General features: G+C 40.3%; 2 protein-coding genes across 3 annotated transcripts in view; one reads left to right on the top strand and one right to left on the bottom strand.

The window, feature by feature from the left end:
• Positions 1-322: 322 nt before the first annotated feature.
• On the bottom strand, positions 323-4767 carry LOC112246467. Of its 2 annotated transcripts, none has more exons than XM_024414784.1 (5): positions 4330-4766; positions 3938-4021; positions 3703-3807; positions 3438-3566; positions 323-1073 (listed from the first exon to the last, which is right to left on the bottom strand). In XM_024414784.1, the coding sequence occupies exons 1-5, from the start codon at positions 4694-4696 to the stop codon at positions 790-792; spliced, it is 969 nt and encodes a 322-aa protein (XP_024270552.1). In that variant the 5' UTR covers positions 4697-4766; the 3' UTR covers positions 323-789. The 2 variants fall into 2 exon arrangements, with proteins under 2 accessions (XP_024270552.1, XP_024270553.1); XM_024414785.2 differs by lacking the exon at positions 323-1073 and adding an exon at positions 3022-3174 and having other exon boundaries at positions 4330-4767.
• Positions 4768-7973: 3206 nt separating this feature from the next.
• The window catches only part of LOC121847575, a 50446-nt gene continuing 35560 nt past the window's right edge, over positions 7974-22859 (top strand). Inside the window, exon 1 of the mRNA XM_042329336.1 lies at positions 7974-8135. The gene's annotated coding sequence lies outside the window, so the exon portion shown is untranslated. The remainder of the gene's footprint in view (positions 8136-22859) is intronic.

The following is a 22859-nucleotide window of genomic DNA, read 5'->3' as shown; positions in this document are numbered from 1 at the left end:
CCCAGCAGTCACCATGATCTACACATTACTCTCTGTAGATCATAGAGGAAATGACCCAGATGGTGCAGAATGATTGTTTTCTGGTAAACATGAACAGATGCCAATAAATCAAGACAAGGGAGCAAACCACTGGACACGGACGTCAATCCAACTTTGGTTCAACGTCATTTCATTGAAATGAAGTGGAAACAGTGTTGATTCAACCGGTGCCCAGTGGGAATCTAACTGTAATCTTCATCTATACATTTTTAAGGCCTATGTTAGTTTGTAAGAGTCAAAAGTCCTGCATCGTAGGAAGTGTACAGTATGACATACAAACACATTGGATTTGACAATATCTCAGATTTATTCCGTCATATTTCGAGTTAAAATCCATATTTTATGTCACACAACATTCATATGCTAACTCTGGAATCATTTGACCATCTCTCAAATGTGTTTCTTTTCCGTTAATCAGTTCCTTTAAAACATTACAGAGCATTTCTCAGAAAGACTTTGGACAGAGTATTTTATATCACACTACTTTCACAAACAAACTCTTATTGCAGAATAGTTATTTTCAGACAAAATGTGTCATTTATTTTTAGTTCTACTAATTTGAACATTGTATTTTACCCATGGAAATGTGCTGACATACAGTATGGCTAAATCCCAAATGGCACCCTAATCCCAATATAGAGCACTACTTTTTCCCAGAGATATATGGGTCCTGGTCAAAAGTCGTGCACTATATATGGAATAGTGTGCCATTTGAAACACATTCCATTTTTGTTTTCATGGGATTTATCCTTATGTTCTGAAAAGCAGGAAGCCACTGAATGTGCTGCGGTTTTGGAAGTCTGCAAATATGTGTGAATGAGCATGGAGAGTCATGTAGACATGGTCTCCCTGTTCTAGATGTAGTGTCCCTCCATTACCAGAACTATCAGAACTATCATGCTCTGTATGATGATCACACGCAGACAACATGCGTACATTATTCCTAAACAGACTTACACAGACGTTGTGCTGGCTATTGGCAAATGATGAGAAGCTGAAGTAGTAGACTCCTTTCACTGGCGTATTGAAGACACCTGAAGAGGAGTAGCAGGGAGAGATCAGTACTATAATACTATAAATACATTGAAGACACCCGAAGAGGAGTAGCAGGGAGAGATCAGTACTATAATACTATAAATACATTGAAGACACCTCTAGAGGAGTAGCATGGATATATATATATATATATATATATATATATATATACCATAATACTATAATCTTAGAAATACATTGAAGACACCTGTAGAGAAGTAGCAGGAAGAGATATATACTATAATACTATAATCTTGTAAATACATTGAAGACACCTGTAGAGAAGTAGCAGGAAGAGATATACAGTGCCTTGCGAAAGTATTCGGCCCCCTTGAACTTTGCGACCTTTTGCCACATTTCAGGCTTCAAACATAAAGATATAAAACTGTATTTTTTTGTGAAGAATCAACAACAAGTGGGACACAATCATGAAGTGGAACGACATTTATTGGATATTTCAAACTTTTTTAACAAATCAAAAACTGAAAAATTGGGCGTGCAAAATTATTCAGCCCCTTTACTTTCAGTGCAGCAAACTCTCTCCAGAAGTTCAGTGAGGATCTCTGAATGATCCAATGTTGACCTAAATGACTAATGATGATAAATACAATCCACCTGTGTGTAATCAAGTCTCCGTATAAATGAACCTGCACTGTGATAGTCTCAGAGGTCCGTTAAAAGCGCAGAGAGCATCATGAAGAACAAGGAACACACCAGACAGGTCCGAGATACTGTTCTGAAGAAGTTTAAAGCCGGATTTGGATACAAAAAGATTTCCCAAGCTTTAAACATCCCAAGGAGCACTGTGCAAGCGATAATATTGAAATGGAAGGAGTAGCAGACCACTGCAAATCTACCAAGACCTGGCCATCCCTCTAAACTTTCAGCTCATACAAGGAGAAGACTGATCAGAGATGCAGCCAAGAGGCCCATGATCACTCTGGATGAACTGCAGAGATCTACAGCTGAGGTGGGAGACTCTGTCCATAGGACAACAATCAGTCGTATATTGCACAAATCTGGCCTTTATGGAAGAGTGGCAAGAAGAAAGCCATTTCTTAAAGATATCCATAAAAAGTGTTGTTTAAAGTTTGCCACAAGCCACCTGGGAGACACACCAAACATGTGGAAGAAGGTGCTCTGGTCAGATGAAACCAAAATTGAACTTTTTGGCAACAATGCAAAACGTTATGTTTGGCGTAAAAGCAACACAGCTCATCACCCTGAACACACCATCCCCACTGTCAAACATGGTGGTGGCAGCATCATGGTTTGGGCCTGCTTTTCTTCAGCAGGGACAGGGAAGATGGTTAAAATTGATGGGAAGATGGATGGAGCCAAATACAGGACCATTCTGGAAGAAAACCTGATGGAGTCTGCAAAAGACCTGAGACTGGGACGGAGATTTGTCTTCCAACAAGACAATGATCCAAAACATAAAGCAAAATCTACAATGGAATGGTTAAAAAATAAACATATCCAGATGTTAGAATGACCAAGTCAAAGTCCAGACCTGAATCCAATGGAGAATCTGTGGAAAGAACTGAAAACTGCTGTTCACAAATGCTCTCCATCCAACCTCACTGAGCTCGAGCTGTTTTGCAAGGAGGAATGGGAAAAAATTTCAGTCTCTCGATGGGCAAAACTGATAGAGACATACCCCAAGCGACTTACAGCTGTAATCGCAGCAAAAGGTGGCGCTACAAAGTATTAACTTAAGGGGGCTGAATAATTTTGCACGCCCAATTTTTCAGTTTTTGATTTGTTAAAAAAGTTTGAAATATCCAATAAATGTCGTTCCACTTCATGATTGTGTCCCACTTGTTGTTGATTCTTCACAAAAAAATGCAGTTTTATATCTTTATGTTTGAAGCCTGAAATGTGGCAAAAGGTCGCAAAGTTCAAGGGGGCCGAATACTTTCGCAAGGCACTGTATACTATAATACTATAATCTTGTAAATACAGCGAAGACACCTGTAGAGAAGTAGCAGGAAGAGATATATACTATAATACTATAATCTTGTAAATACATTGAAGACACCTGTAGAGAAGTAGCAGGAAGATATATATACTATAATCTTGTAAATACATTGAAGACACCTGTAGAAGGGTAGCAGGGAGACACCCTTATCAGAGGAGAGACTAGATCAGAAGCAACTAAAACAAGAAATATACATTGTACTGTGCATGAATATGTGCAATAAAAATGACTACTTTGCTACTGAGGTGAGCCTTTTAGATTGGTCATTCACCCTTTTAACTTTGTGGGGACTTGTAAACGAGTGGACACTTCAGGAGGAAGGAGAGATTATTGGGAGAAATCCACTCTTATAGTTCTTCCATCGTGTCTTCCAACTCTTTACCTGATCCAGGGTTGTAGGCATCGCCAACGTTTGTGAAGACGTTGCTGAATGCCAAGTTGGTCTCTCTCTCAGAGGGCGGTATATGGCCATCTCCTCCTAGTGCTGCCGTAAAAGCAATCTTTGTTCCGTCTATGAGAAATCGTACATTACAACTTCACAACAAAGAACAGGGCATGTATACGATTTCACACACTGTTTTCCAGTAGTTTCGGCTAAATCAATTTGTTAACCACATTGTAATTATTGTCTATTTAGCATTATCTACCTTCACTCTGTCTCCTCAGTTCGTCCAGCAGGATTTGCTGTTGCTCCACTCTGAACTCAGTGGCGTTGACTCTAAATGACAATACTTGAAGCTTCCTCTCCTGTACTGGAAAACAGGAATTTAAACTAATATTAAGACCAAAAACAGATCAACTATTCATTGTTGACCTTAGCGATGATGTCACTTCACACCATAGTTACTTTACCAATCCAGACAGAATACAAATGTAAATCACCGTCATTCTCTCTCTTCATGCTCTTCATCAGGTTCTCACTGGTGCTCAGCTTGGTCTCCATGACTCTGAGCTGCGCTGCTTGAACTATTAAACACAAAAACTGTCTTAAGTTAGGCAGGTCTGAAGACAAAAATAAAGAAAATTCACATGAGCAAAACAAGGCCTATAACTTCACCCATGCTCTACCAAGGTTTCCCAACAGACAGTTTTGACCTACTACTGGTAGCTGTGTTGGCCTATTGTACTTCAAACATCATGTAGGCAGGTTGCTTGGGCATTAAAACTTGTCAAACAGCCTAATTCATAATCTTAGTTGTTAAAATGTTTTTTTTTTCGTATTCTGAATATTTAAATATATTAACAAAAAAAGTAAGTTATTAGATTTAGATTACATTCAGTTTCTCTCTGTAGAAGAGCAACAATAGCCTCCATGTTACTCAATTCTTCCACCTGGTTCTCTGCAGTGGTCAGTCTGGCCTCCATGGCTCCCAGATGCCTAAGAAGGTTACACATGTCTGGCTGGCAGCTACCGTTTGTCTCTGGTAGGGATGGTGCTTGATTCTGTTTGAAAATAACTTCACTTTCTATGTCCTGGTCCTGTTCAGAGTGTTGGTTGTGAGTCTTGTATTCATTCTCTATGTCCTGTCCCTGTTCAGGCTGAATCTGTACCATGATGTCATTGAGGTTGTCTTCTCCAGCATCTTCACTGAGAGTCCCAGACAGACACAGCAGCAGCAGGGTCAGAGTCAGTCCCCCCATTCTTCAACTGGATAGCCTATACTTCAGCTTGTAGTGTACTGGAAGTTGTGTGAACATTCAACTTGTGCAGTCCTCTTTAGTTCAATGTGTGCAGTCATTTTATGATAGCGTCAGGGTTAAACATTAGTCATGATTTGTAAGGAAAATCTGCAAAAGTAGACATAAGAGTATTTTATGATATAGTCCTGTGAGATAAAATTATGTTTACCAGGAAACTGAAACATGTTTACAATTTACATATCTAAAGTGAATTCAAGGTGACCTCAATCCTACGCGTTTACTGGCATCATTCAGAGTTTATGGTCTGTTGTCTGGGAACCCAGAAACAAACCTTGTGTGCGCTGCTACCTGATTTACATGTCAGTTTGTCTCAACTATAACGATACGTGTACACTTTCAATTGCTTTTCATGATTATATTGACTGTATTGCTCATATGTTTTACTATGTTGAAATGTGTATTATTTTGTCGGTGAATAGCTGAAAACTGTAGAAAACAACTTTTGTCATGTTTGTTTCTTTTTTATAAAGTCTCTGAAATACAATTTAATTGATCTGGTTTTAATCGATCTGTGGAACATAATCTGTCCCCTAGAACAAGTGTGTGTGCTGTACATTATGTCCTGATTATTGCTGGCCACAGGACGTCGCTGTTACATTGGAAAAGGTGGCTGTGGGTGAGAAATGGGGCAAATCAGTAGACCTACATAACATTGTTGCAATTATATTCCCATTCATAATTTTGTATATTATAAACTTACTATGAAATATTATCTTTAAAAATAAAATAAAAATATTGTTTTTTTATGGTTTAGGAAGAGGTAGGCCTATAGGTGTGACAATGTGGACTGCAGAGTATTACATTTTATTCAGATAAGACTTGTTTTTAAACCAATTTATTTTTTGTATTAAATCAATTGTAGATTCAGAACATGACCAAGTATGTGGACACCTGCACGTCGAACATCTAATTCCAAAATCATGGGCATTAAAATGGAGTTGATCTCTCCATTGTTGCTACAACAGCCTCCACTCTTCTGGGAAGGCTTTCCACCATGTAGGAACATTGCTGTGGGGACTTGCTTCCATTCAGCCACAAAAGCATTAGTGAGGTCGGGCACTGATGTTCTCCTGGCATCCGTCAAACCCAGATTCGTCAGTCGGACTGATTCATCTACTTCTCCAGAGTCCAATGGCAGCGAGCTTTAAGCCACTCCAGCCGGCACTTGACATTGTGCATTGTGATCTTAGGCTTGTGTGCAGCTACTCGGCCATGGAAACCCATTTCATGAAGCTTCCAACTAGCAGCTCTTGTGCTTATGTTGCTTCCAGAGGCAGTTTGGAACTCAGTAGTGAGTGTTGTAACCGAGGACAGAATATTTTTTACTTGCTTCACCACTCTGTTGTCCTGTTCTGTGAGTTGGTGTAGCCTACCACTTCGCGGCTGAGCCGTTGTTGCTCCTAGACGTTTCCACTTCACAATAACAGCACTTACAGTTGACCGGGGCAGCTCTAACAGGTTAGAAAGGAAAGAAACTGACTTGTTGGAAAGGTGGCATTCTATGAAATTCATTGAGCTCTTCAGTAAGGCCATTCTACTGCCAATGTTTGTCTGGAGATTTCATGGCTGTGTGTTCGATTATATACACCTGTCAGCAACTGGTGTGGCTGAAATAGCAGAATCCACTCATTTAATCCACTCATTTATATATATACTTATATATATATATATATATATATATACAGAATGTTAAATAAGGAATAAGCGGGAATAGGGCTGTAAGGACAACATGATTCTCTGTGAAAGAAGAAAATATAGACGTGTGTCCTTGAAGTTTGCAGTCGTGTCTAAAAAAATACAATTTGACCTTTTAGTGTTGGGATCATCAACTAGATTCAGCCGCGACTGATTTTTGTTGTTGTTGAGAGGATGTTCGGAGGCCGGAACATATTTACTAATAATTTGTAGACTGCAAATTGACCACAAGAAGTCCAAACAGTAATCATGTTTGACTAAAACATAATAATTTCAAGCCTTGCTTCCATTTTTTTTACCATCTTTTATGTCCAACAATTACTCAGAGAACTTGGGGGCCAAAAAACCCACCCGGGGGCCACCATTTGGGGAACCCTGCTTTAATGTGGGTAATCTCGTTTTCAACAGTAAAAGTTCACAAATCGCTGCCAGGAGTCGATTGATGCACCGGTGCATCAAATGAATTAACATAATTTAAAAAATCCCCATCCAAATCTGTCTGTTAAATCTTGTTACTTCTCAATCCACCGCATCCGCCTATGCCAGCCTTCGGTATCTGCAGTGGAAGGTGGTATAGCCACAGAGTTGTTGTCTGTTTGTCAGACCAGGAGACATCTCAAAAATCAGTCTTCGGTTTGGCATGCAAAACTAATATTGAAAGATGAGTCTCTAGCGAAGATAGTGTTCTCCCTTTTGTTCGGCAACCCCAACAAGCCTCAGCACTGTCTGAAGTCTGTACCGCCCATGTGCTTCTGTCTGTACCATCCGAACCGTTTGGGCTACAAACTAAGACCCCACTTTGGAAAGGGGAGAATCTCAGGAACAAAAGTGTCTCTATCTGAATATAACCCGGTTCAAAAAATGAATGGAAGTAGTTTTGTGGGTTAAATATTTGTCAAAATATTAATGATGAGAATAATAGTAATTCCTGAGCTTTCTTATAGATATAGAACAGACACTTCAAAATCTTAGCCCTTATGATTCATTTTTTGACTGTCTGTTTTGACATTTATGACTGTGTTATTCAATGCGTTTCTATGAGCTAAAGCAGTAATGTTCAATATTTTAGCAAATATGTTATTTTTGGGGGGATACCTACAGGGCTCCAAAAATTCAAAATCAAATAGCTAAATGATCAATTTTAGAGGTTAAAGTTTGGATCCATTGCCATTTACAGGAACATTATTTAAGATAGCAACGTTTTAAAGTGTGCGTGAAATGCCTAGGCTGTATGCCTATAAACCAAGAAAATGTAGGTTGAGTTAACGGGCATATATCAAATGCGGTAATCATGGTATAAAATTGGATGGAAATAAAATGTGTTTGAGTGGAGCGCCAGCGGTTGAAAGTCTGTAGCTCTCTTGTGTGAGGCGGGAGAATGTGGAGGGAGAGAGGTAGGGGTGTGTGACTAACATTTGGAGACTGGGAGGGGAAAACAACTATTTGTAGGCTATGGCTTGCCTTGCAGAGCCGGACCAGGGAAATAGCGGTCGAGGTGCAGAGGGAGGGGGATCCACAGGGGGGGGGGAATCGTCCGATGACAATCATAATAGTTTTCTATCGCGTGTTGTGAAACAAACATCAGCATGTTAAGGGACTTCTACGCATTTAACAGGCAATTGAAAACGGGGAACTATCCTAGCGTGGAGAAAGTCTCTATAGCGGTGGATAAACAGTCAATACGGTAAGCCCCTTCTGTGGACTGTAGCCTAGGTATGCAGCAACAGGCTGAACGAGTTTCCTGCCTGGCGTGCTTCCTGGCTACCTGAAACAACTTCTGATGGTAATAATGCAGTTTTACGAAATAATAAAGCAAGTTATATAGCATTTAGCCTATTATCACAACACACAAATGTATGCATAGGCCTTTAGATTATAGACTATATTATTGTTATTGCCGTAAGCCTATATCTTTTCAGTATAATCATGACTTTTCAACTTGAACATTGTAGGCTTGTTTATAGGCCACTGTTTAGCCTTTGCAAATATTTGCTCCAAACTAGTCTATCACATTGATTTTAATGCATCCTTCTCTTTGGATAGCATGTTCAGCAAATATACAATATTCCTTTAGGTTTACGAATTGGGATATTGCTTTCTATCTGTGTGTTGCCTATTGCTCATGAATTGATATGAAGCTGAAGCTGCATGCTAACAATCAGGACTAAATGGTCATGACATGAATAGTCTTCTCCATGTTTTCATCACTATGTCTATTTAAGGACTGCATCATGGGGAAGCTGTTAGCAAGGGAACAGTCGCCAAGACCGCTCTGTAACAGTTACACTACTTTTCTTCTCTGACCACTGTCTGTTTTGACAGACAGAGAAGGAGATAGTGGAAGACCGAGAGAGAGAGAGAATTTAATTGAGAGAGGGGGGAGACAAACAGCGAGAGAGACAGACAGAGAGAGCCAGATTTTCCATACAGAACGGTCAAGATATACAGTAATAAAACCACAGGCCTTTGCTTTCAAATCAAATCAAAGTTTATTTGTCATGTGCACCGAATACAACAGATCTAGTAGACCTTACAGTGAAATGCTTACTTACAGGCTCTTAACCAATAGTGCAAAAAAGGTATTAGGTTAACAATAGGTAAATAAAGAAATAAAACAACAGTAAAAAGACAGGGTAGAAACAATTGTTCAGGAGTCTTATGGCTTGCGGGTAAAAACAAGGTAGAAGCCTGTTTCTCCTGCTGTGGAAGAGCTTGGAAATCATGAGATGGATAGAGAGGGATGAGAGGGGAAAGAGAAAGGGACAGAGGGTAGAGATACACAGAGACAGAATGAGAAAAGAGGGGAATAACAGAGAGGGGAAAATTGAGAGAGAGAGAGAGAGAGCGAGAGGGGACTTGGAGAGTAGCGACAGTAGTTTGGGTGATATTCCACATTGGACCTGAAATAAAGAGAGGTAGTGAGAAACAAAGAACAAGGGATGGATCATCAGACAGGATGAGAAGTAAGAAATAAAACTCAGCAAAAAAAGAAACGTCGTCTCACTGTCAACTGTGTTAATTTTCAGCAAACTTAACGTGTAAATATTTGTATGAACATAACAAGATTCAACAACAGACATAAACTGAACAAGTTCAACAGGCATGTGACTAACAGAAATGGAATAATGTGTCCCTGAAGAAAGGGGGGGGGGTTCAAAATCAAAAGTAACAGTCAGTATCTGGTGTGGCCACCAGCTGCATTAAGTACTGCAGTGCATCTCCTCCTCATGGACTGCACCAAATTTTCCAGTTCTTGCTGTGAGATGTTACCCCACTCTTCCACCAAGGCACCTGCAAGTTCCCAGACATTTCTGGGGGAATGGCCCACCCTCCGATCCAACAGGTCCCAGACGTTGAGATCCGGGCTCTTCGCTGGCCATGGCAGAACACTGACATTCCTGTCTTGCAAGAAATCACGCACAGAATGAGCAGTGTGGCTGGTGGCACTGTCATGCTGGAGGGTCATGTCAGGATGAGTCTGCAGGAAGGGTACCACATGAGGGAGGAGGATGTCTTCCCTGTAACGCAGGAGAGAAAGACAGGAAGTATGAGTGAAGAATGACATATCCCTGCCTTGACCATGCAGAGTACACACACACGCACACATACATACATACACTCTCACTCATGCACACAAATATATGCATGCACACACTTATGCACCCTCACACGCACACACCCATGCACACACACGCGCACACACACACACACACACACACACACACACACACACACACACACACACACACACACACAAACACACACATCACACACACACACACACACACACACACACACACACACACACACACACACACACACACACACACACACACACACACACACACATAGGATGTTTGATCACCCTGTTGCAGGAGAACCTTCCTGCAATGCAATACATTTATAACTTGTAGCGTATTTGAGGTTTAAAAAGGCTTCTGAAGTTTGTAATTTGCAGAGTGTAGGACTGGTAGTATTTGTGACTGGTAGTATTTGGATTGTGACTGGTTGTATTTGTGACTGGTAGTATTTGGATTGTGACTGGTTGTATTTGTGACTGGTAGTATTTGAATTGGGACTGGTTGTATTTGAATTGGGACTGGTAGTATTTGTGACTGGTAGTATTTGGATTGTGACTGGTTGTATTTGTGACTGGTAGTATTTGAATTGGGACTGGTTGTATTTGAATTGGGACTGGTTGTATTTGAATTGGGACTGGTTGTATTTGAATTGGGACTGGTAGTATTTGAATGACTGGTAGTATTTGGATTGGGACTGGTTGTATTTGTGACTGGTAGTATTTGAATTGGGACTGGTTGTATTTGTGACTGGTAGTATTTGAATTGGGACTGGTTGTATTTGAATTGGGACTGGTTGTATTTGTGACTGGTAGTATTTGAATTGGGACTGGTTGTATTTGAATTGGGACTGGTTGTATTTGAATTGGGACTGGTTGTATTTGAATTGGGACTGGTTGTATTTGAATTGGGACTGGTTGTATTTGGATTGGGACTGGTAGTATTTGCATTGGTACTGGTAGTATTTGGGACTGGTAGTATTTGGATTGGGACTGGTATTATTTGGATTGGTATTTTGATTGGGACTGGTAGTATTTGGATTTGGACCAGTAGTATTTGGATTGGTATTTTGATTGGGACTGGTAGTATTTGGGTTGGGACTGGTAGTATTTGGATTGGTATTTTGACTGGGACTGGTAGTATTTGGATTGGGATTGGTAGTATTTGGATTGGGACTGGTAGTATTTGGATTGGGACTGGTAGTATTTGAATTGGGACTGGTAGTATTTGGATTGGGACTGGTAGTATTTGGATTGGGACTGGTAGTATTTGGATTGGGACTGGTAGTATTTGGAATGGGACTGGTAGTATTTGGATTGGGACTGGTAGTATTTGAATTGGGACTGGTAGTATTTGAATTGGGACTGGTAGTATTTGCATTGTGACTGGTAGTATTTGGATTGGGACTGGTAGTATTTTAATTGGGAGTTGTAGTATTTGGATTGGTATTTTGATTGGGACTGGTAGTAATTGGGTTGGGACTGGTAGTATTTGGATTGGTATTTTGACTGGGACTGGTAGTATGTGGATTGGGATTGGTAGTATTTGGATTGGGACTGGTAGTATTTGGATGGGAATGATAGTGTTTGAATTGGGACTGGTAGTATTTCGATCGGGACTGGTAGTATTTGCATTGGGACTGGTAGTGTTTGGATTGGGACCGGTAGTATTTGGATTGGTATTTTGATTGGGACTGGTAGTATTTGGATTGGGACCGGTAGTATTTGGATTGGTATTTTGATTGGAACTGGTAGTATTTGGATTGGGACCGGTAGTATTTGGATTGGTATTTTGATTGGAACTGGTAGTATTTGGATTGGGACCGGTAGTATTTGGATTGGTATTTTGATTTGCATGGGTAGTATTTGGATTGGGACTGGTAGTTTTTGGATTTGGACTGGTAGTATTTGGATTGGGACTGGTAGTATTTGGATTGGGACTGGTAGTATTTGGCTTGGGACTGGTAGTATTTGGATTGGAACTGGTAGTATTTGGATTGGTATTTTGATTTGCATGGGTAGTATTTGGATTGGGACTGGTAGTTTTTGGATTTGGACTGGTAGTATTTGGATTGGGACTGGTAGTATTTGGATTGGGACTGGTAGTATTTGGATTGGGACTGGTAGTATTTGCATTGGGACTGGTAGTATTTGAATTGGGACTGGTAGTATTTGAATTGGGACTGGTAGTATTTTGATTGGGAGTTGTAGTATTTTTATTGGTATGTTGATTGGGACTGGTAGCTTTTGGATTGAGACTGATAGTATTTGGATTGGTATTTTGACTGGGACTAGTAGTATTTGGATTGGGATTGGTAGTATTTGGATTGGTATTTTGACTGGGACTGGTAGTATTTGGATTGGTATTTTGACTGGGACTGGTAGTATTTGGATTGGTATTTTGACTGTGACTGGTAGTATTTGGATTGGTATTTTGACTGGGACTGGTAGTATTTGGATTGGGAGTTTACATTTATTCAAAGGGTAAAAATCTCAGAGTAGTCAGCAGTAGGTAGATACTGTACCCTTGATAATATGTCTATGGTCCTACACTATGTATCTCTGCTTATAGCATACCTGATTACAGTCCTTCATCCGCAGTGGGATCATTTGACATTGATTATATCTTAGTGACCTGCTTCTTGCTAGAGAGGGGAGAGGATTAAAACTGGTCCCAGATCTGTTTGTGCTGTCATGCATAATAGCACAAACCCATCTGGGACCAGGTTAACGTTGACTTGTAATCAATCTAGATCATCCTCAATCAGTCAGTCAGTAAATCTTTCCAGACCCTATAGCCAGTCATCAAGGCCACATTACCGGTGATCCATGAACTCTAGTTACAATCATCAAGGATTAAACCACATCTTCTCAGAAAATCACTCGGTTCTGCAGCTTTAAGAGTGGATTTGGAGTTGTTTTTGTTTCTTAATACCTCCTGACCTAAGATCAGCGGAATCATCCATGCTACTGACCCCAGACGACATCTGTTGACCTCTTAGTTACACTAGTATGAGAGATGAGAAATCCTGTGGTGCAACTGTCATTTTATGTAACAGAGTTTGTGTGTGCATTGTATCGCTGTTCTCTTGCGTTCAGTCTCCCTCTTTCTTTTTTTCTGCCTCTCATCTCACCTTCCTTCACCCTCTCTCTTCCTCTCTGTCTCTCTGACTCTCATTGGACTGTTAGTCCTCTCCACTTCCAACCTTTTCTGTATGTTCAGCCATATTCTTTCATAGTTTGTTTTTCTTTCCCTCCCTCCCTCTACGGTCCCCCTTTCCACGCTTTTCTTTATCTCCCAGAAACCCCCTCTCTCCCCAGCCATCTTTTTCATTTTCCAGACACAAATTTAACCATTCCTCCTTTCTTTCTTTGTGTCTTTATTTCTTCGTCTTTTTTAAAACTAAAATCTCTACATGTTTTCAACCTCTCTGCATAATATGCTTTTTTTTCTATGAGGGGGGGGGGTCTCACTATAATTGTTGTCAGATGACTTTGAGAAAGAAAGTAGGAGAGAGGTAAAGAGAGTATGGAGAAAAGAGGGAACATTTTGAAAGGAGAGAGGTAAAAGAGAGTATGGAGAAAAGAGGGGACATTATGAAAGGAGAGAGGTAAAAGAGAGTATGGAGAAAAGAGGGGACATTATGAAAGGAGAGAGGTAAAGAGAGTATGGAGAAAAGAGGGGACATTATTGAAAGGAGAGAGGTAAAGAGAGTATGGAGAAAAGAGGGGACATTATGAAAGGAGAGAGGTAAAGAGAGTATGGAGAAAAGAGGGGACATTATGAAAGGAGAGAGGTAAAGAGAGTATGGAGAAAAGAGGGACATTTTGAAAGGAGAGAGGTAAAGAGAGTATGGAGAAAAGAGGGGACATTATGAAAGGAGAGAGGTAAAAGAGAGTATGGAGAAAAGAGGGGACATTATGAAAGGAGAGAGGTAAAAGAGAGTATGGAGAAAAGAGGGGACATTATGAAAGGAGAGAGGTAAAAGAGAGTATGGAGAAAAGAGGGGACATTATGAAAGGAGAGAGGTAAAAGAGAGTATGGAGAAAAGAGGGGACATTATGAAAGGAGAGAGGTAAAAGAGAGTATGGAGAAAAGAGGGGACATTATGAAAGGAGAGAGGTAAAGAGAGTATGAGAAAAGAGGGGACATTATGAAAGGAGAAAAGAGGGAGAAATAAAAGGAGAGAGGTAAAGGAGAAGAAAAGAGGGACATTATGAAAGGAGAGAGGTAAAAGAGAGTATGGAGAAAAGAGGGGACATTATGAAAGGAGAGAGGTAAAGAGAGTATGGAGAAAAGAGGGGACATTATGAAAGGAGAGAGGTAAAAAGAGAGTATGGAGAAAAGAGGGGACATTATGAAAGGAGAGAGGTAAAAGAGAGTATGGAGAAAAGAGGGGACATTATGAAAGGAGAGAGGTAAAAGAGAGTATGGAGAAAAGAGGGGACATTATGAAAGGAGAGAGGTAAAGAGAGTATGGAGAAAAGAGGGGACATTATGAAAGGAGAGAGGTAAAACAGAGTATGGAGAAAAGAGGGGACATTATGAAAGGAGAGAGGTAAAGAGAGTATGGAGAAAAGAGGGGACATTATGAAAGGAGAGAGGTAAAGAGAGTATGGAGAAAAGAGGGGACATTATGAAAGGAGAGAGGTAAAAGAGAGTATGGAGAAAAGAGGGGACATTATGAAAGGAGAGAGGTAAAGAGAGTATGGAGAAAAGAGGGGACATTATGAAAGGAGAGAGGTAAAGAGAGTATGGAGAAAAGAGGGGACATTATGAAAGGAGAGAGGTAAAAGAGAGTATGGAGAAAAGAGGGGACATTATGAAAGGAGAGAGGTAAAGAGAGTATGGAGAAAAGAGGGGACATTATGAAAGGAGAGAGGTAAAGAGAGTATGGAGAAAAGAGGGGACATTATGAAAGGAGAGAGGTAAAGAGAGTATGGAGAAAAGAGGGACATTATGAAAGGAGAGAGGTAAAAGAGAGTATGGAGAAAAGAGGGGACATTATGAAAGGAGAGAGGTAAAAGAGAGTATGGAGAAAAGAGGGGACATTATGAAAGGAGAGAGGTAAAGAGAGTATGGAGAAAAGAGGGGACATTATGAAAGGAGAGAGGTAAAGAGTATGGAGAAAAGAGGGGACATTATGAAAGAGAAAAGAGAGGGGATGGAGAAAAGAGGGGACATTATGAAAGGAGAGAGGTAAAACAGAGTATGGAAAAGAGGGGACATTATGAAAGGAGAGAGGTAAAAGAGAGTATGGAGAAAAGAGGGGACATTATGAAAGGAGAGAGGTAAAGAGAGTATGGAGAAAAGAGGGGACATTATGAAAGGAGAGAGGTAAAAGAGAGTATGGAGAAAAGAGGGGACATTATGAAAGGAGAGAGGTAAAAGAGAGTATGGAGAAAAGAGGGGACATTATGAAAGGAGAGAGGTAAAGAGAGTATGGAGAAAAGAGGGGACATTATGAAAGGAGAGAGGTAAAAGAGAGTATGGAGAAAAGAGGGGACATTATGAAAGGAGAGAGGTAAAACAGAGTATGGAGAAAAGAGGGGACATTATGAAAGGAGAGAGGTAAAGAGAGTATGGAGAAAAGAGGGGACATTATGAAAGGAGAGAGGTAAAAGAGAGTATGGAGAAAAGAGGGGACATTATGAAAGGAGAGAGGTAAAACAGAGTATGGAGAAAAGAGGGGACATTATGAAAGGAGAGAGGTAAAGAGAGTATGGAGAAAAGAGGGGACATTATGAAAGGAGAGAGGTAAAAGAGAGTATGGAGAAAAGAGGGGACATTATGAAAGGAGAGAGGTAAAGAGAGTATGGAGAAAAGAGGGGACATTTTGAAAGGAGAGAGGTAAAAGAGAGTATGGAGAAAAGAGGGGACATTATGAAAGGAGAGAGGTAAAGGTATGGAGAAAAGAGGGGACATTATGAAAGGAGAGAGGTAAAGAGAGTATGGAGAAAAGAGGGGACATTATGAAAGGAGAGAGGTAAAGAGAGTATGGAGAAAAGAGGGGACATTATGAAAGGAGAGAGGTAAAGAGAGTATGGAGAAAAGAGGGACATTATGAAAGGAGAAAAGAGAGTATGGAGAAAGAGGGGACATTATGAAAGGAGAGAGGTAAAAGAGAGTATGGAGAAAAGAGGGGACATTATGAAAGGAGAGAGAGTAAAAGAGAGTATGGAGAAAAGAGGGACATTATGAAAGGAGAGAGGTAAAAGAGAGTATGGAGAAAAGAGGGGACATTATGAAAGGAGAGAGGTAAAAGAGAGTATGGAGAAAAGAGGGGACATTATGAAAGGAGAGAAAAGAGTAAAAAAGAGAGGACATTATGAAAGAGAAAAAGAGAGTATGGAGAAAAGAGGGACATTATGAAAGGAGAGAGGTAAAGAGAGTATGGAGAAAAGAGGGGACATTATGAAAGGAGAGAGGTAAAGAGAGTATGGAGAAAAGAGGGGACATTATGAAAGGAGAGAGGTAAAAGAGAGTATGGAGAAAAGAGGGGACATTATGAAAGGAGAGAGGTAAAGAGAGTATGGAGAAAAGAGGGGACATTATGAAAGGAGAGAGGTAAAGAGAGTATGGAGAAAAGAGGGGACATTATGAAAGGAGAGAGGTAAAAGAGAGTATGGAGAAAAGAGGGGACATTATGAAAGGAGAGAGGTAAAAGAGAGTATGGAGAAAAGAGGGGACATTATGAAAGGAGAGAGGTAAAGAGAGTATGGAGAAAAGAGGGGACATTATGAAAGGAGAGAGGTAAAAGAGAGTATGGAGAAAAGAGGGGACATTATGAAAGGAGAGAGGTAAAAGAGAGTATGGAGAAAAGAGGGGACATTATGAAAGGAGAGAGGAAAAGAGAGTATGGAGAAAAGAGGGACATTATGAAAGGAGAGAGGTAAAGAGAGTATGGAGAAAAGAGGGACATTATGAAAGGAGAGAGGTAAAGAGAGTATGGAGAAAAGAGGGGACATTATGAAAGGAGAGAGGTAAAGAGAGTATGGAGAAAAGAGGGGACATTATGAAAGGAGAGAGGTAAAAGAGAGTATGGAGAAAAGAGGGGACATTATGAAAGGAGAGAGGTAAAGAGAGTATGGAGAAAAGAGGGACATTATGAAAGGAGAGAGGTAAAGAGAGTATGGAGAAAAGAGGGGACATTATGAAAGGAGAGAGGTAAAAGAGAGTATGGAGAAAAGAGGGGACATTATGAAAGGAGAGAGGTAAAAGAGAGTATGGAGAAAAGAGGGGACATTATGAAAGGAGAGAGGTAAAAGAGAGTATGGAGAAAAGAGGGGACATTATGAAAGGAGAGAGGTAAAACAGAGTATGGAGAAAAGAGGGGACATTATGAAAGGAGAGAGGTAAAGAGAGTATGGAGAAAAGAGGGGACATTATGAAAGGAGAGAGGTAAAGAGAGTATGGAGAAAAGAGGGGACATTATGAAAGGAGAGAGGTAAAAGAGAGTATGGAGAAAAGAGGGGACATTATGAAAGGAGAGAGGTAAAACAGAGTTTGGAGAAAAGAGGGGACATGAAAGGAGAGAGGTAAAGAGAGTATGGAGAAAAGAGGGGACATTATGAAAGGAGAGAGGTAAAACAGAGTATGGAGAAAAGAGGGGACATTATGAAAGTAGAGAGGTAAAGAGAGTATGGAGAAAAGAGGGGACATTATGAAAGGAGAGAGGTAAAAGAGAGTATGGAGAAAAGAGGGGACATTATGAAAGGAGAGAGGTAAAGAGAGTATGGAGACAAGAGGGGACATTATGAAAGGAGAGAGGTAAAGAGAGTATGGAGAAAAGAGGGGACATTATGAAAGGAGAGAGGTAAAAGAGAGTATGGAGAAAAGAGGGGACATTATGAAAGGAGAGAGGTAAAGAGAGTATGGAGAAAAGAGGGGACATTATGAAAGGAGAGAGGTAAAAGAGAGTATGGAGAAAAGAGGGACATTATGAAAGGAGAGAGGTAAAACAGAGTATGGAGAAAAGAGGGGACATTATGAAAGGAGAGAGGTAAAAGAGAGTATGGAGAAAAGAGGGGACATTATGAAAGGAGAGAGGTAAAAGAGAGTATGGAGAAAAGAGGGGACATTATGAAAGGAGAGAGGTAAAACAGAGTATGGAGAAAAGAGGGGACATTATGAAAGGAGAGAGGTAAAAGAGAGTATGGAGAAAAGAGGGGACATTATGAAAGGAGAGAGGTAAAAGAGAGTATGGAGAAAAGAGGGGACATTTGAAAGGAGAGAGGTAAAGAGAGTATGGAGAAAAGAGGGGACATTATGAAAGGAGAGAGGTAAAGAGAGTATGGAGAAAAGAGGGGACATTATGAAAGGAGAGAGGTAAAGAGAGTATGGAGAAAAGAGGGGACATTATGAAAGGAGAGAGGTAAAGAGAGTATGGAGAAAAGAGGGGACATTATGAAAGGAGAGAGGTAAAAGAGAGTATGGAGAAAGGAGGGGACATTATGAAAGGAGAGAGGTAAAAGAGAGTATGGAGAAAAGAGGGGACATTATGAAAGGAGAGAGGTAAAACAGAGTATGGAGAAAAGAGGGGACATTATGAAAGGAGAGAGGTAAAAGAGAGTATGGAGAAAAGAGGGGACATTATGAAAGGAGAGAGGTAAAGAGAGTATGGAGAAAAGAGGGGACATTATGAAAGGAGAGAGGTAAAGAGAGTATGGAGAAAAGAGGGGACATTATGAAAGGAGAGAGGTAAAAGAGAGTATGGAGAAAAGAGGGGACATTATGAAAGGAGAGAGGTAAAAGAGAGTATGGAGAAAAGAGGGGACATTATGAAAGGAGAGAGGTAAAGAGAGTATGGAGAAAAGAGGGGACATTATGAAAGGAGAGAGGTAAAGAGAGTATGGAGAAAAGAGGGGACATTATGAAAGGAGAGAGGTAAAGAGAGTATGGAGAAAAGAGGGGACATTTTGAAAGGAGAGCGGTAAAAGAGAATATGGAGAAAAGATGGGACATTATGAAAGGAGAGAGGTAAAAGAGAGTATGGAGAAAAGAGGGGACATTATGAAAGGAGAGAGGTAAAAAGAGAGTATGGAGAAAAGAGGGGACATTATGAAAGGAGAGAGGTAAAAGAGAGTATGGAGAAAAGAGGGGACATTATGAAAGGAGAGAGGTAAAAAGAGAGTATGGAGAAAAGAGAAAGAGGGACATTATGAAAGGAGAGAGGTAAAGAGAGTATGGAGAAAAGAGGGGACATTATGAAAGGAGAGAGGTAAAAGAGAGTATGGAGAAAAGAGGGGACATTATGAAAGGAGAGAGGTAAAAGAGAGTATGGAGAAAAGAGGGGACATTATGAAAGGAGAGAGGTAAAAGAGAGTATGGAGAAAAGAGGGACATTATGAAAGGAGAGAGGTAAAAGAGAGTATGGAGAAAAGAGGGACATTATGAAAGGAGAGAGGTAAAGAGAGTATGGAGAAAAGAGGGGACATTATGAAAGGAGAGAGGTAAAAGAGAGTATGGAGAAAAGAGGGACATTATGAAAGGAGAGAGGTAAAAGAGTATGGAGAAAAGAGGGGACATTATGAAAGGAGAGAGGTAAAGAGAGTATGGAGAAAAGAGGGGACATTATGAAAGGAGAGAGGTAAAGAGAGTATGGAGAAAAGAGGGGACATTATGAAAGGAGAGAGGTAAAGAGAGTATGGAGAAAAGAGGGACATTATGAAAGGAGAGAGGTAAAGAGAGTATGGAGAAAAGAGGGGACATTATGAAAGAGAGGTAAAGAGAGTATGGAGAAAAGAGGGGACATTTTGAAAGGAGAGAGGTAAAAGAGAAGGAGAAAAGAGGGACATTATGAAAGGAGAGAGGTAAAGAGAGTATGGAGAAAAGAGGGGACATTATGAAAGGAGAGAGGTAAAGAGAGTATGGAGAAGAGAGGGGATATTATGAAAGGAGAGAGGTAAAGAGAGTATGGAGAAAAGAGGGGACATTATGAAAGGAGAGAGGTAAAAGAGAGTATGGAGAAAAGAGGGGACATTATGAAAGGAGAGAGGTAAAGAGAGTATGGAGAAAAGAGGGGACATTTTGAAAGGAGAGAGGTAAAAGAGAATATGGAGAAAAGATGGGACATTATGAAAGGAGAGAGGTAAAGAGAGTATGGAGAAAAGAGGGGACATTATGAAAGGAGAGAGGTAAAGAGAATATGGAGAAAAGAGGGGACATTATGAAAGGAGAGAGGTAAAAGAGAGTATGGAGAAAAGAGGGGACATTATGAAAGGAGAGAGGTAAAAGAGAGTATAGGAGAAAAGAGGGGACATTAAAAGAGAGAGGTAAAGAGAGTGGAGAAAAGAGGGGACATTATGAAAGGAGAGAGGTAAAAGAGAGTATGGAGAAAAGAGGGGACATTATGAAAGGAGAGAGGTAAAGAGAGTATGGAGAAAAGAGGGACATGAAAGGAGAGAAAAGAGGAGAAAAGAGGGACATTATGAAAGGAGAGAGGTAAAAGAGAGTATGGAGAAAAGAGGGGACATTATGAAAGGAGAGAGGTAAAGAGTATGGAGAAAAGAGGGGACATTATGAAAGGAGAGAGGTAAAGAGAGTATGGAGAAAAGAGGGGACATTATGAAAGGAGAGAGGTAAAGAGAGTATGGAGAAAAGAGGGGACATTATGAAAGGAGAGAGGTAAAAGAGAGTATGGAGAAAAGAGGGACATTATGAAAGGAGAGAGGTAAAGAGAGCATGGAGAAAAGAGGGACATTATGAAAGGAGAGAGGTAAAGAGAGTATGGAGAAAAGAGGGGACATTATGAAAGGAGAGAGGTAAAGAGAGTATGGAGAAAAGAGGGGACATTATGAAAGGAGAGAGGTAAAAGAGAGTATGGAGAAAAGAGGGACATTATGAAAGGAGAGAGGTAAAAGAGAGTATGGAGAAAAGAGGGGACATTATGAAAGGAGAGAGGTAAAAGAGAGTATGGAGAAAAGAGGGGACATTATGAAAGGAGAGGTAAAGAGAGTATGGAGAAAAGAGGGACATTATGAAAGGAGAGAGGTAAAAGAGAGGAGAAAAGAGGGACATTATGAAAGGAGAGAGGTAAAAGAGAGTATGGAGAAAAGAGGGGACATTATGAAAGGAGAGAGGTAAAAGAGAGTATGGAGAAAAGAGGGGACATTATGAAAGGAGAGAGGTAAAAGAGAGTATGGAGAAAAGAGGGACATTATGAAAGGAGAGAGGTAAAGAGAGTATGGAGAAAAGAGGGGACATTATGAAAGGAGAGAGGAAGAGAGTATGGAGAAAAGAGGGGACATTATGAAAGGAGAGAGGTAAAAGAGAGTATGGAGAAAAGAGGGGACATTATGAAAGGAGAGAGGTAAAGAGAGTATGGAGAAAAGAGGGGACATTATGAAAGGAGAGAGGTAAAGAGAGTATGGAGAAAAGAGGGGACATGATGAAAGGAGAGAGGTAAAGAGAGTATGGAGAAAAGAGGGGACATTATGAAAGGAGAGAGGTAAAAGAGGATATGGAGAAAAGAGGGGACATTATGAAAGGAGAGAGGTAAAAGAGGATATGGAGAAAAGAGGGGACATTATGAAAGGAGAGAGGTAAAGAGAGTATGGAGAAAGAGGGGACATTATGAAAGAGAGAAAAAGAGAGCATGGAGAAAAGAGGGACATTATGAAAGGAGAGAGGTAAAAGAGAGTATGGAGAAAAGAGGGGACATTATGAAAGGAGAGAGGTAAAAGAGAGTATGGAGAAAAGAGGGGACATTATGAGAGGTAAAAGAGAGTATGGAGAAAAGAGGGACATTATGAAAGGAGAGAGGTAAAACAGAGTATGGAGAAAAGAGGGGACATTATGAAAGGAGAGAGGTAAAAGAGAGTATGGAGAAAAGAGGGGACATTATGAAAGGAGAGAGGTAAAAGAGAGTATGGAGAAAAGAGGGGACATTATGAAAGGAGAGAGGTAAAAGAGAGTATGGAGAAAAGAGGGGACATTATGAAAGGAGAGAGGTAAAGAGAGTATGGAGAAAAGAGGGGACATTATGAAAGGAGAGAGGTAAAAGAGAGTATGGAGAAAAGAGGGACATTATGAAAGGAGAGAGGTAAAGAGAGTATGGAGAAAAGAGGGGACATTATGAAAGGAGAGAGGTAAAAGAGAGTATGGAGAAAAGAGGGACATTATGAAAGGAGAGAGGTAAAAGAGAATATGGAGAAAAGAGGGACATTATGAAAGGAGAGAGGTAAAAGAGAGTATGGAGAAAAGAGGGACATATGAAAGGAGAGAGGTAAAGAGAGTATGGAGAAAAGAGGGGACATTATGAAAGGAGAGAGGTAAAAGAGAGTATGGAGAAAAGAGGGGACATTATGAAAGGAGAGAGGTAAAAGAGTATGGAGAAAAGAGGGACATTATGAAAGGAGAGAGGTAAAAGAGAGTATGGAGAAAAGAGGGGACATTATGAAAGGAGAGAGGTAAAAGAGAGTATGGAGAAAAGAGGGGACATTATGAAAGGAGAGAGGTAAAAGAGAATATGGAGAAAAGAGGGGACATTATGAAAGGAGAGAGGTAAAGAGAGTATGGAGAAAAGAGGGGACATTATGAAAGGAGAGAGGTAAAAGAGAGTATGGAGAAAAGAGGGGACATTATGAAAGGAGAGAGGTAAAACAGAGTATGGAGAAAAGAGGGGACATTATGAAAGGAGAGAGTAAAAGAGAAGAAAAGAGGGACATTATGAAAGAGAAAAAGAGAGTATGGAGAAAAGAGGGACATTATGAAAGGAGAGAGGTAAAAGAGAATATGGAGAAAAGAGGGGACATTATGAAAGGAGAGAGGTAAAGAGAGTATGGAGAAAAGAGGGGACATTATGAAAGGAGAGAGGTAAAGAGAGTATG

This window comes from Oncorhynchus tshawytscha, linkage group LG10 (genome assembly GCF_018296145.1).
Source record: "Oncorhynchus tshawytscha isolate Ot180627B linkage group LG10, Otsh_v2.0, whole genome shotgun sequence".
Taxonomy (NCBI): domain Eukaryota; kingdom Metazoa; phylum Chordata; class Actinopteri; order Salmoniformes; family Salmonidae; genus Oncorhynchus; species Oncorhynchus tshawytscha.
The sequence above is the reverse complement of the archived record's forward strand: the minus strand, read 5'-3'. Positions and strand labels throughout refer to the sequence as shown.

Excerpts from the sequence above, each read along its gene's own strand:
- LOC112246467 (XM_024414784.1), bottom strand. The coding sequence starts at position 4,696 with ATGGGGGGACTGACTCTGACCCTGCTGCTGCTGTGTCTGTCTGGGACT. Across the intron at positions 4,022-4,329 it reads TCTACAGAGAGAAACTGAAT|TTCAAGCAGCGCAGCTCAGA; the intron begins GTAATCTAAATC and ends TGTGTTTAATAG. Across the intron at positions 3,808-3,937 it reads CATGAAGAGAGAGAATGACG|TACAGGAGAGGAAGCTTCAA; the intron begins GTGATTTACATT and ends CCTGTTTTCCAG.